At 36.9% G+C, this 14213-nt stretch overlaps 1 protein-coding gene across 1 annotated transcript in view; it reads right to left on the bottom strand.

Moving 5' to 3' along the window:
* Positions 1–452: 452 nt before the first annotated feature.
* LOC131876734 (uncharacterized) overlaps positions 453–14213 on the bottom strand; it is a 146320-nt gene continuing 132559 nt past the window's right edge. Inside the window, exon 2 of the mRNA XM_059222199.1 lies at positions 453–614. Within this exon, the coding sequence (XP_059078182.1) occupies positions 453–614 (162 nt within the window). The remainder of the gene's footprint in view (positions 615–14213) is intronic.

Genomic DNA, 14213 nt, shown 5'->3' with positions numbered 1-14213 from the left:
GGGTTCAGGCAGTTTTTGTGTGTGCTTAGGGATAGGCCTATTTTTCTAAGCACTTTGGGCCTAAATGGACCTCACCATCATACTCAGAAGGCCCAAAAACCCCTATAGTCATATTAAATTTGTCCATTTTTGACTCCTGAGCATCTGGGTGAATTTTTTCTCCAAAACCATGGCATACGACCCTGGCACGCAGTTTGAGAAAAAAATTAAAAAAAAATATTTTTGCCTTGTTAGGCATGCAGGCAGGATTTCAATTTTTCAAAAAAAAAAATATGAAAAAAAATAAATAAAAAAAGGCATAAAAAAGGGGGTTTCAAAGTTTTTTTGGGGTTTGTTTTTCGCAGGGTACCGGCGCTGACAGTCTACCCATCGTACGGTGACCAAACCTGTCAGTCCGACCCCTGCCCCTCGCAGGCCTCGTCTTCCCGCCCCCGCCAACCCTCCAGCTCTAGCTAGCCCCACCGTCGCCAGCACCAAGCTCCAGCTTCTCCCGCTAGTCTCCCTGTGGCTCCCCGTTGTCCGCCTACGGCCCCGCCTCTGCTACAGCCCCCGTCGCCGCCCGCAGTGCCTGCTGGCCTTGCAGTCTGACCCACCGGCCTCCCTAGCTCTGCCACCTAGCCAACAGAGCACTAGCCTGCCACCGGGGTGCCACTAGCCTGCCACCGGAGTGCCACTCACTGGCCACCTCCGCTCGCCAAAGCCACCAAACTACCCCTTCCTCTTGTTTTGAAGGGGGATTTGGTTTTTTGGTCATATCTTGGGCATACGGAGTCATTTTTTCAAAAATGAATAGGTGTCAAAAAGATGGTTCCGAGCCGGGCCTCATGATGTTGGTATTTTTTTCCCATTTTAATATTTGACTATTTTTTTTTCCAGTCTAACTGTGGTCTCTTTTTTGCACTCCAGGAGATGTAGAATGAGCATCCGAACTCCATTTTTCAAAAAAATTATATTTTTGAAAAGCGTGCGCTATGTTTTTTCCAGACATATGATTTTGATTTCTAGATTATGTTCCATGCATATTTTATTCAATTTTTTTCTTTTCAGCACTCTGGTGGATATCTTGGTTATTTCAAGTCTTGGGATCTCTTCTTTCAGTAGGATGTCTCGGTTTTTGTTGTTTTTTCCCTTTCTTGTCTTCTTATCATTGTAACATTGTATTTATGTGAATGCATTGAGATAAAGTTCCATCATGCATTGTTTACTTGGGATCTTGCATATCTCATGCCTTGTTGTACATGCACTATTGATAAACTAACATGAGGGGGTTGATGTTTTCCTTGTTTGCCATCCACCTATGTCAAGTGAGTGTTTCTTCCATGACATTCACCTCATGCTGTGTGTCAAGTGAGTGTTCCTTCCATGAAACCATGTACTATCTGTGTGCCTTTGATGTTCCTGGTTCTTCGTCATCCAATTCTTCTTGGTCATTCTTTTCAATGTTCTTGTCCCTCTTCAGCATTATGGGGAGGTTTGTCTTGTTGATTCTAATGCTTCCGTGGTTCGATTGATCAGCTCTTTAGGCTTTGGTGTTTTCATGCCATTTGTATCTTTGATTTCAGTTGTTTGCATTGTTTGCCTTCTGATTCGGGTAGTGTCATTTGAGGGCACTCATACAGATTATAGTCTTCTCTACCTGGTCATGTTCTATTTCAGTGGAGGTTCTTTAGCTCAACAGTTAATCTTCGACAGAGTTTGGAGGGTCTTCATGCTTCAGTGGTGTTATTTTCCATCTCTTTTTGGAGTAGATTTTTGTTCCCACATGGTTTTCTCTATTTCTCCAGTTCCTAGAAATTTCATTGTATTTGGGTACCTGATCAAGCCTTGTTGTCGGCACCCATCTTTCCTGCTTTTAGTAGTTGTTCTAGGTTTTAGCTTCTCCCTAAGTCTAGCTTAAGGGGGGGTGTTAGAGTATTTGGGTATTTACTTGATTAGTTAAACAATATTTGTTTAATTATTTAAGTTCCCTTTATCTCTTTTATACTTAAGCTAACTTTAGGTGCATAATAATTAATTCTTTTATTAATTATTATGTGCAAACCTAGGTTTTCCCTTTTAGGGTTTCTTGACCTATTAAAGGTTAAGTTCTTTCTTTTCTTTGTAACAAGAAGGATGATTATTACATTACATTTTTGTGAATATTGGGCTCTCTCTTTTTGAGCATATTTTCTGTATTTCTTTCTTTTGTGATTTGCTTCCTTGCTTCTCCTTGTAACAGGTTTTTCAGCTTACAGAGATCATTTGGGATCCTGTGGTATTGTATTTTCTCAGCTCCAACAATGTGAGGAGTGATGAATCTATCTCTACACCGACATGAAATTATTAATCTAACTAAGGGGTAATCCTTAGGGGTAAGGAAACAAATTTAAAATCATGCATTTACCCTCGGTTGGTGGCAATAAGTTATATTTCTTCTTTACTAGCAGATATGTGGAGTTTTCACTTCACCGGCGAAGCATTTATTGCAGTTGTAAGTTAATTTTTGGTTATAAAGGCTCGTAACTTCTCATTTCAACTCACCAAGCAACCAAGCATTCGAAGAGAGCAAAATTGAGCAAAGGCATTCTAAAGGCAAAGGAGCAAAGGTCTTTTTAGGGTATTCAAGGATTTCTCAGTTAAAAGGTATTTATCTTTCACAATGGCATCTTCATCTTCTGTTCCTGAATTTGTAGCAAACCCTACAATTGTGGAGAACATAAAACAATCTAGACCCATTTTCAAGATCATTCCTAAGATAGCTAAAAAGGATGACTCTATTGGTGCATTTTCTAGAATCCTGAAGGGAGTTGCATTTGCTGAAGACCCTAGGGCATGCATACATTGTAACATAGAGAGTTTAGGGTCTAAATATTTGATGAACATATACATGAATGTAATCACTAACAAGAATGAGATATTTGAAACTGGAACATAAGGTATTTGAGGATTTAGGTTTCATAGATATCCTCCATATGCTAGAATTCTTAGATGAAGCCATCCGCTATGTCCTTAGTAGGGTTCACGGTGATGTGGTTGGACTTAGTATTTAAGATTACCAAGGAAGCTATTAGGGCTATTACTAGTTTACTCTCCACCAGTACTAGACTTGGCAAAAAGAAGAAAATCCCTAGCAAAGAGGTTATGAGTTTAACCAGAGCTACATTTGACAACCGGTCACTTAGGGTCAATGATATAAAGGATACAAATGTTAAATTTTCTATCATAGTCATTGGATATAAAGTTGGTCATACAAATAGGTTGAATTTTGTGTCAAGTTCATGCATTCATAGTGCACATGAGATGATATTGAACAATGCAAAGATTGATATTTGTGAATGGTTAAAGGATGAACTGCTAGAGAATTTGCATAAGATCAGAGGTGATAAGAAAGGAACCTTCAAATTTGGAAGTCTAATAGTGTGTTTAATGCTTTACTTTTCAAAAGAGATCTCTGGTATAGGACACAAGGATTTTTCCTATTATATTTCTATTGGAAAACAGATAAAGGAGGCAATTACCGGTATGGGATCTAATAGTGATGAGTTGGTAAAAGTCTATTTCAAGAACTTCCAAGATAAAATGAGAAAAAGGGAAAGGATTCCCCAAAACATTGTAGATAAATATGATAAACAAATATGCTTTATAGTGAAGAGAGATGAAATTTGGATGAAGGCAGTTAGACCCAGAACTATCTGGATTACTGCAATGGGATATGAGGTAGATTCTCACATCTTAGACTCATATGCTAAAATACTCCTAGATGCTCCACCAGAACCAACAAAGGAAATATTTGGTAATGCTGAAACCATTGAAAGTGGTGTTGCTATGATGAAGAAGAAGAAGAAAAGAGATAAGTTTATGAAAGATGCTTCTAAGATGGTAAAGGATGTTACAGAAGGATTGATGAATCTTGTCGGTATTGCTGCTAGTGTGAATGTAAGTCAATCATTGTAGAAATCGGTAGCTCACATTTCTCCTATGGCTACTACATCTGATTTTGAGATTGATCAGGTAGCCGAATTCAAGAGAGTGGATAGGAAGAAGAGAAAAACGTGACTGGCACCTTCTCCATCTCCCAAGAAGTCAAGGACTCTAAGGAAGAAACAACTAGCTATAAGACAGCCCAGTGGTCCGAAGAAGAAAGTAACTCCAAAGAAGAAATCTGAAACTAAGGCACCAGATACTCTTACACTAGAATAATTGATCAATGAGATCACCCAAGAAGGTAACCTTGGTAATGTAAATAAATTCTATCATTCTTTCAAGGATTCAGATAAGGATACCATAGAAGAAAGTATTATTTTATATCTTGATATATACAAGAAAGTTCTTATTGAAGTTGTAGATGATCTACCAAATGATTTATACTTAAGGTTAGAGGAAAAGAGAATGTCTATCATGGAGCTTGATAAGAAACTAAAGGTAGAAGCTCTATTAGCTATGCATCTTGTTAATTCTAAGAAGGAAATTGATGACTTAATATTAGAGGCAAACATAACAATTTTTGTGAATGGTCACCAACATGTTAGCCTTATGCAAGCAGAGTCAAGGAAATTGCAAATGAGACAACAGATAAGTGAGATATATTTTTTGTGGAAAGAGAGAAGAAAGAAGAGCAGGAAAGACAAAAAATGGATAAATCTTTTCCTAAAGTATATCAGAAAGACAAGGGTAAAGGAATAAATTGGTAGTGTACTTGATATTATGGTCAAGGATAACTTTCCTCCATTGACATAGGATACCCCACAAATAACTATAGAAGCACTGACACAAATTGACAGTCAACCAGAGGAGAAGGCATAGGAAATGACAAGAGATGACACTAATTCAGAGTCAAACATGATTTTTACTATGAATGTGGACACTCAGGACTTCAACATTGTCGTGGATGAGGAAACTACAGACGTAAAGAAAACTAGAGCTACAAATATTGAGATCTCTGAGTCACCAATCAACACTGTTGACTCTTAGCAGAATATTGAGATACTAGCTGAAGTTAAGAAATCAAAATCCATCATGGATGATACTCAGCTTAATACTGAAATACCGACAGAAGCACAAGCAGAAGCAGTAGCAGAAAAGGGACATGAATAGAGTGTAGTTGAACCAACAATTAGCAAGGAAGACAATAAGGATGATGGTAAGGATGATAACAAAGTTGAAAAATAGAGTGAGCATAAGGAAGAAGTTAAAGATGGAAACAAGATAGCAGAAGTGGTTAAGGAATCCAGAGATGAGAAGAAACCAATTACAAAACCTCATAATCTACCTAGCACTTCCACCATGAATTACAAACCTACCAATGTGATAGATGTACTTTTAGATTCCATAAAGAAGATCACTGAATGCAATGCCTTAGCATTTAAGGCCATTGAGGATACTATTAGGATTAATGATAGTCCCAAAGATACTGAGAGGGGGGTGAATCAATATCTAACCGGTTGACAGAATATTTAACCTTATTAAGTATTTTTCATTTCAAAACAGTGTACTTGTAAACAAGAATTAATGCAGTAAATAGGAACAATAAAGACAGTATAGAAAACACACCATAACACAAGATGTTTAACGAGGAAACTTGGTGTGGGAAAAACCTCAGTGGGATTTGTGACCCACAATATTCACTCACTATTGGTATTTTAGATATGTTGATATGGTTTTGTCATTGATGTCAACATATGTCATCACTTGTCAACACTTATCAACACTTGGAGATTCTGGTTATGTTCATTGGCAAGTTAGAGACTTATGCACAATCATCGATATTTGGTTCACCGACAGATTATATTGTTCACCAGCACTTGGAATGACTTGGAGACTACTTGGTTATGTTGAAGACATTATTCAATCACTTGGTTTTGGCTATTTGGTTATTTGTTTATTCGGGTTTGCATATTTGTTGTTACCAACAAATAGGTCTAGGATAAGCACCGACATGCATATCTATTCTAGATCAACATGACACGTTATGGAGATGATTTAATATTATTTTAAATGCATTGCGCCAACATCATGCATCAGATATCAATTTATTTGTAATTGATTTCATTGTAACATCTTTTAGTGAGCCGACCTATTCAATTGGTCTTAGGTTATGATATAAATGTAAGATCTCATTTGTGAGATTGATATGCGATAGAGAAAAATATTTGTAATAAGGTATATGCGAAAATAAGTAGAGCTATACACTCAGACATCATTTGAAGGTTGAAGGAAGATTTTTGTGAAGGCAATCAGAACTAAACCAGTACTGAATCCAACATATGAAGATGCTATTTTATGCAGTACATGATCATTGGATTTAACCATCCAATTGCAATCAGTGTGACTCTCATTTTGTGATTGAGCAGTGAGCTCTAGGCAACTGGCCTTTGTGCATGTGTAGAATCTATATTGTACACACATACTATCTATAGTAGTATCATTTGATTGTGGGTAAGGCTTCCCACTATGGTTTTTCCTCTTACAGGGTTTCCACATACAAATATTTGTGTTATGTGTTGTGGATGTTATTGTCTTTTTGTTTCATGTATTAATCTTTACCAGTACTTCAATTAACTGATAAAACTGTCTACCAACATAAAGTTTGGTTTACCCGTATTAAGCATTAAGTTTTGGTTAGGTTAATTGTGGTTGAATTTATTGGACAAATAACTCATCCCCCACTCTCAGTTGTCTCTGGGACCTAACAATCAGAGCCTAGTCCTCTTTTTGCAGAAGTTTAATAGCTTGAGGAGATCTAATGTCTTCTAACTATTTCAGGAAGGACAGTCCAAAACTTGATGGAACTAACTATGGCATATGAAAGATCAGGATGGAAACACATCTGAATCGCATTGAAAAGGACATACGGGATGTTACAAAGAATAGCTATACTGCTCCTACTCAAGGTCAACCTAATCCACCTACCTTGGCTAAAGATGAAAAAAATGATTCCAAAGCAAGAGAAGCACTTTTGAGCGCATTATCAGATCAGCAAGTCATGGGATTGTTAGACAAATCTACTGCTAAAGCTATTTGGGACAAACTAGAAAGATTGGTTGAAGGAGATTCCATAGTCAAATTGCAAAACTTGAATGCTTCCAGGTTAGGTATGAAAGTCTGAAAATGGGAAAAGAAGAAAGAATTTCTGCTTTTATGGAAAGAGTAAATGAAATTGTTTAGGGTATACAATGTTGTGGAGGAACCTTAAGTGAATATGAGATTGTTTCTAAAGTTTTAAGAGCTTTGCTACTGGCATATAAAATGAAAGTTACTACTATAAATGAATTGAGAACATTTCCTAATGCATCAGTATCTAGAGACACTTTGGATGGAAAACTTTCAACTTTTGAACTTGAGGAATTTGGTCTTGTTACTACTATCAAGATAGATCTAGCTTTCAAGGCATCATCATCATCTGTAGCATCATCATCATCATCTGATAAATCTGATTGGAAAGCCTTCTATGCAAGAGAACTTGAAGATATCATGAAAGAAAATGAAGAACTTGAAGGAGTTGAAGCACTATTTGCAAGGAAAATGCCTAAAGGTCCAATTGGAAGTAAGTATGAAGGTAAAACACCCTTTAAATGTTTTAATTGTAATAAGATTGGTCATATGGCATCTAGATGTCCTGATAGACATGCAAGATTAAGAGAAGAAGCTAAAAGAACATATAAGCCTAACCCTGACTATCAGAAAAACAATTTTAAGAAGAATAGAGACAAATCTTGTTATTATGCTGATGAAGGAGTTACTGATGATTCTAATGAGGATTCGATAGACAATGGATGGGATTTTGTTGCTATAACAAAATATCAACGGACACCTACTGTTCAACTAGTAGAGCAGGCCCTGATAGCTAAAGTTGAAAATAAGGATGAATGGATTATTGATTCAAGATGTTCACATCACATGACTAGTGATAAGAGTAAATTCTTAACCTTTCAGGAATACAATGGAGGTCTAGTAAGATTTGGAGATGATAAAGCCTATTTGATCAAAGGAAAAGGTGCTATATCTTTTGATGGTAAGCGCAATACTAATAATGTTTACTATGTTGAAGGTTTGAAGCATAATCTTTTGAGTGTTGGTCAATTAGTTGAGAAAGGATTTCAATTACAATTCAAGAATGATAAATGCAAAATCTTAAACAGAACTGGTTTGGAAATTGCAACGGGTAATCAGACTAGAGGTAATATATTTCATTTGAACAACAATGAGAAAGCATGTTTGATTACACATATTGATGAAAGTTGGTTATGGCATAAGAGACTTTGTCATGTAAATTTTGCTTGCATTGTGAAAATCAGTACAACTAAGGCGGTAAGAGATTTACCTAAAATTGTTAAACCTCACAATCCGGTATGTAAGGAATGTCAATTTGGAAAGAAAGTTAGAGCAACTTTTAAGAGTATTCCAAAAAAGTCTAACAATGTTCTTGATTGAATTCATACTAATTTATGTGGTCCAGCAAGAACTAGAAGTATACAAGGAGATAGGTATTTTATGCTAATCATTGATGACTATTCTAGAATGTGTTGGGTTACTTTTCTCAGGGAGAAATCTGAAACATTTGGGAAATTCAAACTATTCAAGGTGATGGTAGAAAATGAAACCAACAAGAAAACCAAATGTTTGAGATCAGATCAAGGAGGTGAATTCACATCTAAGGAATTTAATACATTCTGTGAAGTGAATGGGATCAGAAGATAGTTATCAGCACCCTAGACACTCCAGCAGAATGGAGTTGTGGAAAGGAAAAATAGAACTATCTTGGATGCAGCCACAAGTATGATATCAGAAGAAAATCTACCTCATATATACTGGAGACAAGCGGTCAATACAATAGTTTATACATTCAACAGAATTTACATCAAAGGTGAAAGTAGTAAGATCCCACATGAACTATGGTTTGGTAATACTCATACTCTTAAATATTTTAGAATATTTGGAAGTAAATTCTATATTAGAAGAGATGAGTATATTGACTAGAAGTGATGAAGGAATATTGCTTGGTTATTCATCTAAGAGAAAGGCATATAGATGTTTTAACAAGAGTTTGCAGAAAATTGTTGAGAGTGCAAATGTGAAGATTGATGAACAGTTTAGAGGAAATTCAAGGTACACAGACTTTGAACTAACAATAGAGACAATCACAAATGAACCTACTATGAATACACTGGTACAGAATGGTGATCCAGTTACATCGGCATCATCTAGAGATTCAACAGATCATTTGAAAAGATACAAACATGCAGTTTGGGATGTGATTGAACATTTTAGTGCATTTTCTATTAATTGGATAGAAAGATCAAAGAATATCATGGGTGATTTCTTAGCAATTGTTGTATTAAAAAATAATGATATAACACTAACTGGTGTATCCACAGTTGAGATAAAAGCTAGGCCGACCATTCCTGATAATGTGTATAATTGGCAAGTGTTTGTTGATGATGAAGACTTTCTCAGATTCATATAATGCATAGATGACTATGATGGACAAAAAATTGATTGCAATTCCTTGGTAGAAGTGGTTGAAGATAGAGAAACTATGTTTGGAAATGACATGGTTTAGTTGGAAACTAATGAAATACATAAAGGGTTTGTAGAATTAGAAGGTATGTTCAGTTACAATGACAGTCATTTGCATTAGCAGTCAACCACCAAGTTAGATGAATTAGAGGAAGTGAACTTGGGGACAAAATCATCTCCCAAGTTGGTGTATATTGGAAAAAATTTGTCTCCTCATGTCAGCCTTAACCTTATTAAATTATTGAAGAAATATAAGCATGTTTTTGCTTTGTCTTATGAAGATCTGAAGGCATATAGACAAGATTTGTTTTAGCATGAAGTCCCTTTTCTTCCAGATGCTAAGCCTTTTAGACAGAAACAAAGACCTATCAACCCCCTGTTGGAATATAAAATGCAGCAAGAATTAACCAAGTTAAGGGAAGGGGGGATCATTAAGCCTATAAGGCATTCATCATGGGTGTCTAATTTGGTCCCAGTTAGAAAGAAGAATGGGGACATAAGGCTCTGTGTTGATTTTAGGAACCTAAATGTCGCTTCTTTGAAAGACAATTATTCTTCTCCTAATATGGAAGCAATGTTGTAGAGAATAATTGGTTGTGACCTATTGTCTATGATGGATGGGTTCTCAGGATATAACCAGGTGTTAGTGAAAGAATCTGAACAATTCAAGACTGCTTTTACCACCCCTTGGGGAACATATGTATATGTAAGAATGCCTTTTGGTTTGAAAAATGTTGGAGCTACTTTTTAGAGAGAAATGGATGTAGCTTTCAAGGAATTCATTAACATTATCATGGTAGTGTATCAAGATGATTTAACATGTTTCTCCAAAAGGGTAGATGACCACTGTGGGCACTTGGAAAAAATTTTCAATAAAGCTCTAGAATTTGGTGTCTCCTTAAATCCAAAAAAGTGTCATTGTTGTCACTGAAGGGAAGCTACTCGGGCATATTGTCTCCAAGGAAGGGGTTAGAATAGACCCTAAAAGAATTGAAGCTATAAACAATGTACCTAAGCCAAAGAATGTTAAAGGTATCCAATCTTTCTTGGGCAAGGTAAATTTTGTTAGAAGATTCATTGCAAACTTGCAGAGATAGTCAAACCCATTGTTAGATTGCTTAAGAAGGATACAAAGTTTTGCTAGGATGAAGAAGCTTCAAAAGCTTTTGATGAAATAAAAAAGGCTATTCAGGAGGCACCAGTGTTAAAGTGCCCTTATTACAGTAAGCCTTTCTCTCTATTTTCTTTTGCTTCATATCATACAGTGGCTACAGTTCTTCTACAAAAGGATAATGAAGGATATGAACATCCTATATCTTTTTATAGCAAATCTTTATAGGTTGCAGAGTTAAAATATGAAATAATGGAGAAATAAGCATATGCTTTGGTCAAGGTTGTTAAAGCATTTAGACCATATCTTGTAAATGCACAAATAATTGCTTATGTCCCACATGTGGTTGTTAAAGATATTTTATCTCAGTCTGAGGTCACTGATAAGAGATGCAGATGGATAACCAGAATTCAGGAGTTTGATTTAGAGATTAAGATCACTAAATTGGTGAGAGGTTTAGGCCTTGCTAAGCTGATGGTTGAATCAAACCTTCTTGACATTGAGGTGAATAATGTTGAAATTGAGAACATCTTGGTCACGAGTATTGAGACACAACCATGGTACTCAGAGATAGTGCATTTTTTAAGGAATGCAACATATTCAAAGGGAATGACCCACAAACAGAAAAGGACACTAAGACTAAAATCTCAAAAATATGTCCTTATTCAGGGTGATCTGTATTGGTGGAATAGAGATGGGGCATTTCTGATGTGTTTGGATAAATCCTAGGCTAGAAAGATGTTAACTGAAATGCATGATGGAATATGTGGAGGTCACTACTCTGCCAAAACAATTGTTGGTAAGATAGTTTGGGCTAGATATTATTGGCCTACTTTGTTTAAAGATGCCCATGAACATGTCCAGAGATGTGACCCATGCTAGAAATTTTGATCCAAATTGAAGTATGAGGGAGCTTTACCCCTCAACCTAGTCACAGTGGAAGCCCCTTTTGTCCAATGGGGCATTTATTTTATTGGAGAAATAGTTGAGAAATCAGGAAGAGGTCATAGGTGGATTATAGTAGCTACTGATTATTTCACTAAGTGGATTGAAGCTATACCCACTAGGAGAGCTACAAGTAAGGTTGTTATTGACTTCCTAATGGATAATGTCATAACCAGATTAAGTGTTCCTGTGAAATTGGTAATGGATAATTCCATGAGCTTCAGGTCAGAGGAGTTCATTGAATTTTGCACCAGCCATGGAATAGTTATGTCCTACTCTTCACCATATCATCCTCAGGGTAATGGGCAAGCCGAATCCAAAAATAAGAGCCTTTTGAACATTATTAAGAAAATCCATGAGGAGAACAAAAGGTCTTGGGACCATAAGCTAAAGTTGGCCCTATGGGCAGACAAGGTTACTGTCAAGAAAGCAATTGGGGTTTCACCTTTTGAATTAGTCTATGGCACACAATCTAGGGTGCCAGTCAATAATCTTCTTCCAGTATACAAGTTCCTGCAAGTTGAAGACATGGAGTTATCTGAACCTATGAAAGATAAAATGATTTAGATGGTGGAGGTGGAAGAAATTAGAACTTTGGCCCATAAGAGGAATTTGAAGATCCAGTTGCAATCCAAATATTTGTTTGACAAAAGAACCTTGTTAAGAAAGTTTCAAATTGGCGACATGGTGCTTCAGTGGAATACAAAAAGGCAAGATAAAGGAAAACACAAAAAATTTGAGTCATTATGGATAGGCCCCTCTGTGGTTTATGATCTTAATGGAAAGGATTTATATTTTTTGTAGAAAGTGAATGGTGAGGTACAGGAATTTCCAGTGCATGGACAGTTCTTGAAACATTACTTCTCTTAAGACCATGCATAGTAGGTCTTAGTTTGTATATATTTAGTTTTCTTTTTGTTGGTTGTTTTTGGGCTTGTGTTTTGGTTTGTTCTCCAAAGTTTCTGAATTCTTGTGTTGATCTTGCAATCAACCATCCCCAATTAGAGCCACTATTATCACCATTTTGAAAATTGGGTGTTCTTGTCCCATAATCGGCTAAAATCTGCAAAGATGTGTTTGGCATAACCTTGTTGCCTCTGTCTTTTTGGGTCAAAGAGGGTTTAAGGTTTTGAAAGAGTTGATCCTTCCTATGTTTTAAAAAACCCTCGCGTTCTATTCTTGCATTACTTTTTCCACTTAAGTGGAAGGGTCGCTCCATCATGAAAGTGTCCCCCCCTTTAGGTTTTCCCTAGGCGGTCTTTTAAATATATTCATTTTTTTACACCTTTGCCTATGTCTTGTTTTAATATTTGTCAGGCTTCTTAACTATCGTGCAAGTCAAGGTTGATCTTGTAGTGTGCGTGGCTTCACGAAGAAGAGATGCCTATAGTTTAGAATTTGCAAAGTGGTGAAAGGGGTAAGCGGGCGCAGCCAAAGGATTGTTCATCAGCTAAAAGGAATGCATCTTGTATTGGATCCAATGCCTCACGTTGCTTTGATAGCCCAGGATTCATGTGATTTACCCTTTGCAAAATAGAGAAAGAGTTGGCGGGTCCTCGAGGTAAGCAGTTCCTTTGGTTAAAGGACGATCAGCTCAGAGAAGATCAATAGTGCGCGTAGATTCACAATCGAAAGATGTTCGTGTTTTACCTTTCGCGAAGTAGTGAAAAGGTTGAGGGCTTGGGAAAGGTGGTCACAAAAAGGTTAATAGGCGAGTAGTTTCCAAATATCTAATGATTGTCATTGCTTCACAAAGATGAGTTGCTTGAGGTTTAATGTTTGCGAAGTAGCAAAAGGGTTGGTGGGTCCAAAAGATAAGCCAATCATTATTTTAAAGACCGATCAACTTGGATTTGATCGAATGACCCATGTAGATTCGTAGTCCCAAATCAAATGGAGTTACCATTCACAAAATAGCGAAATGACATGGTAGTTACACAGTGGATGACATGGCAGGATAGGTGGGTCACTTGGTTGAGGGAAATGATGGCTTGTCAAATGTACATGGCTCTAAAGGATTTCTTAAGGGCCCGCTTTGATTTAACTCACGATGGTGTTGAAACCCATGGTGAAATAGAACACGTGGTAGTCTTAGAATGGAGCCAGCTAGAGTTCTTGAGTGAATAGGAGACCGACACGTAAGATTCATTTGCCAGTGATAAAACAAAGCAAGTGGTTTCCAAGCCGAGGGCCCACTTTAAAGGTTTGAGTATGTTAAATGGTGTAAATCTCGAGGTAGATCCAACGATGGGCATTGTTTTGTAGCCCGAAGGTGTAGGGTGGTTAGCTTTTGCGAAGTAGGGAAGACCACTAGCAGTAATGGTGGTGCGCGGTTAGCAGAAAAGACTGGTGGTCACCATAAGTAGTAAAGATCATGTGGGTGATAATTGATCGGACGACCAACGTTGTTTCGTGCGATCAAAGTGCACAAGGTTTAGTGTTCACAAAGTAGTGAAAAGAAGGTGGGGCTCATTACTAATATAGAAGGACTGAAAGAGTAAAGGCAGTGCAAGTTTCCAAGAATCCAACAAATGTCATTGCTTCGTGAAGGAAAGGTGCAGGAGTTTTAAACTCCACGAAATGGCAAAACAATGAAATAGGGAAATACTTAGAAAATTTGTGATCCGTTGGAGCCCATTTTTGAATTCGATTTGCGAATTCA

The sequence above is a fragment of the Cryptomeria japonica genome, chromosome 6 (assembly GCF_030272615.1).
Source record: "Cryptomeria japonica chromosome 6, Sugi_1.0, whole genome shotgun sequence".
Taxonomy (NCBI): domain Eukaryota; kingdom Viridiplantae; phylum Streptophyta; class Pinopsida; order Cupressales; family Cupressaceae; genus Cryptomeria; species Cryptomeria japonica.
Note: the sequence above shows the minus strand (reverse complement) of the source record. Positions and strands in the feature narration are given on the sequence as shown.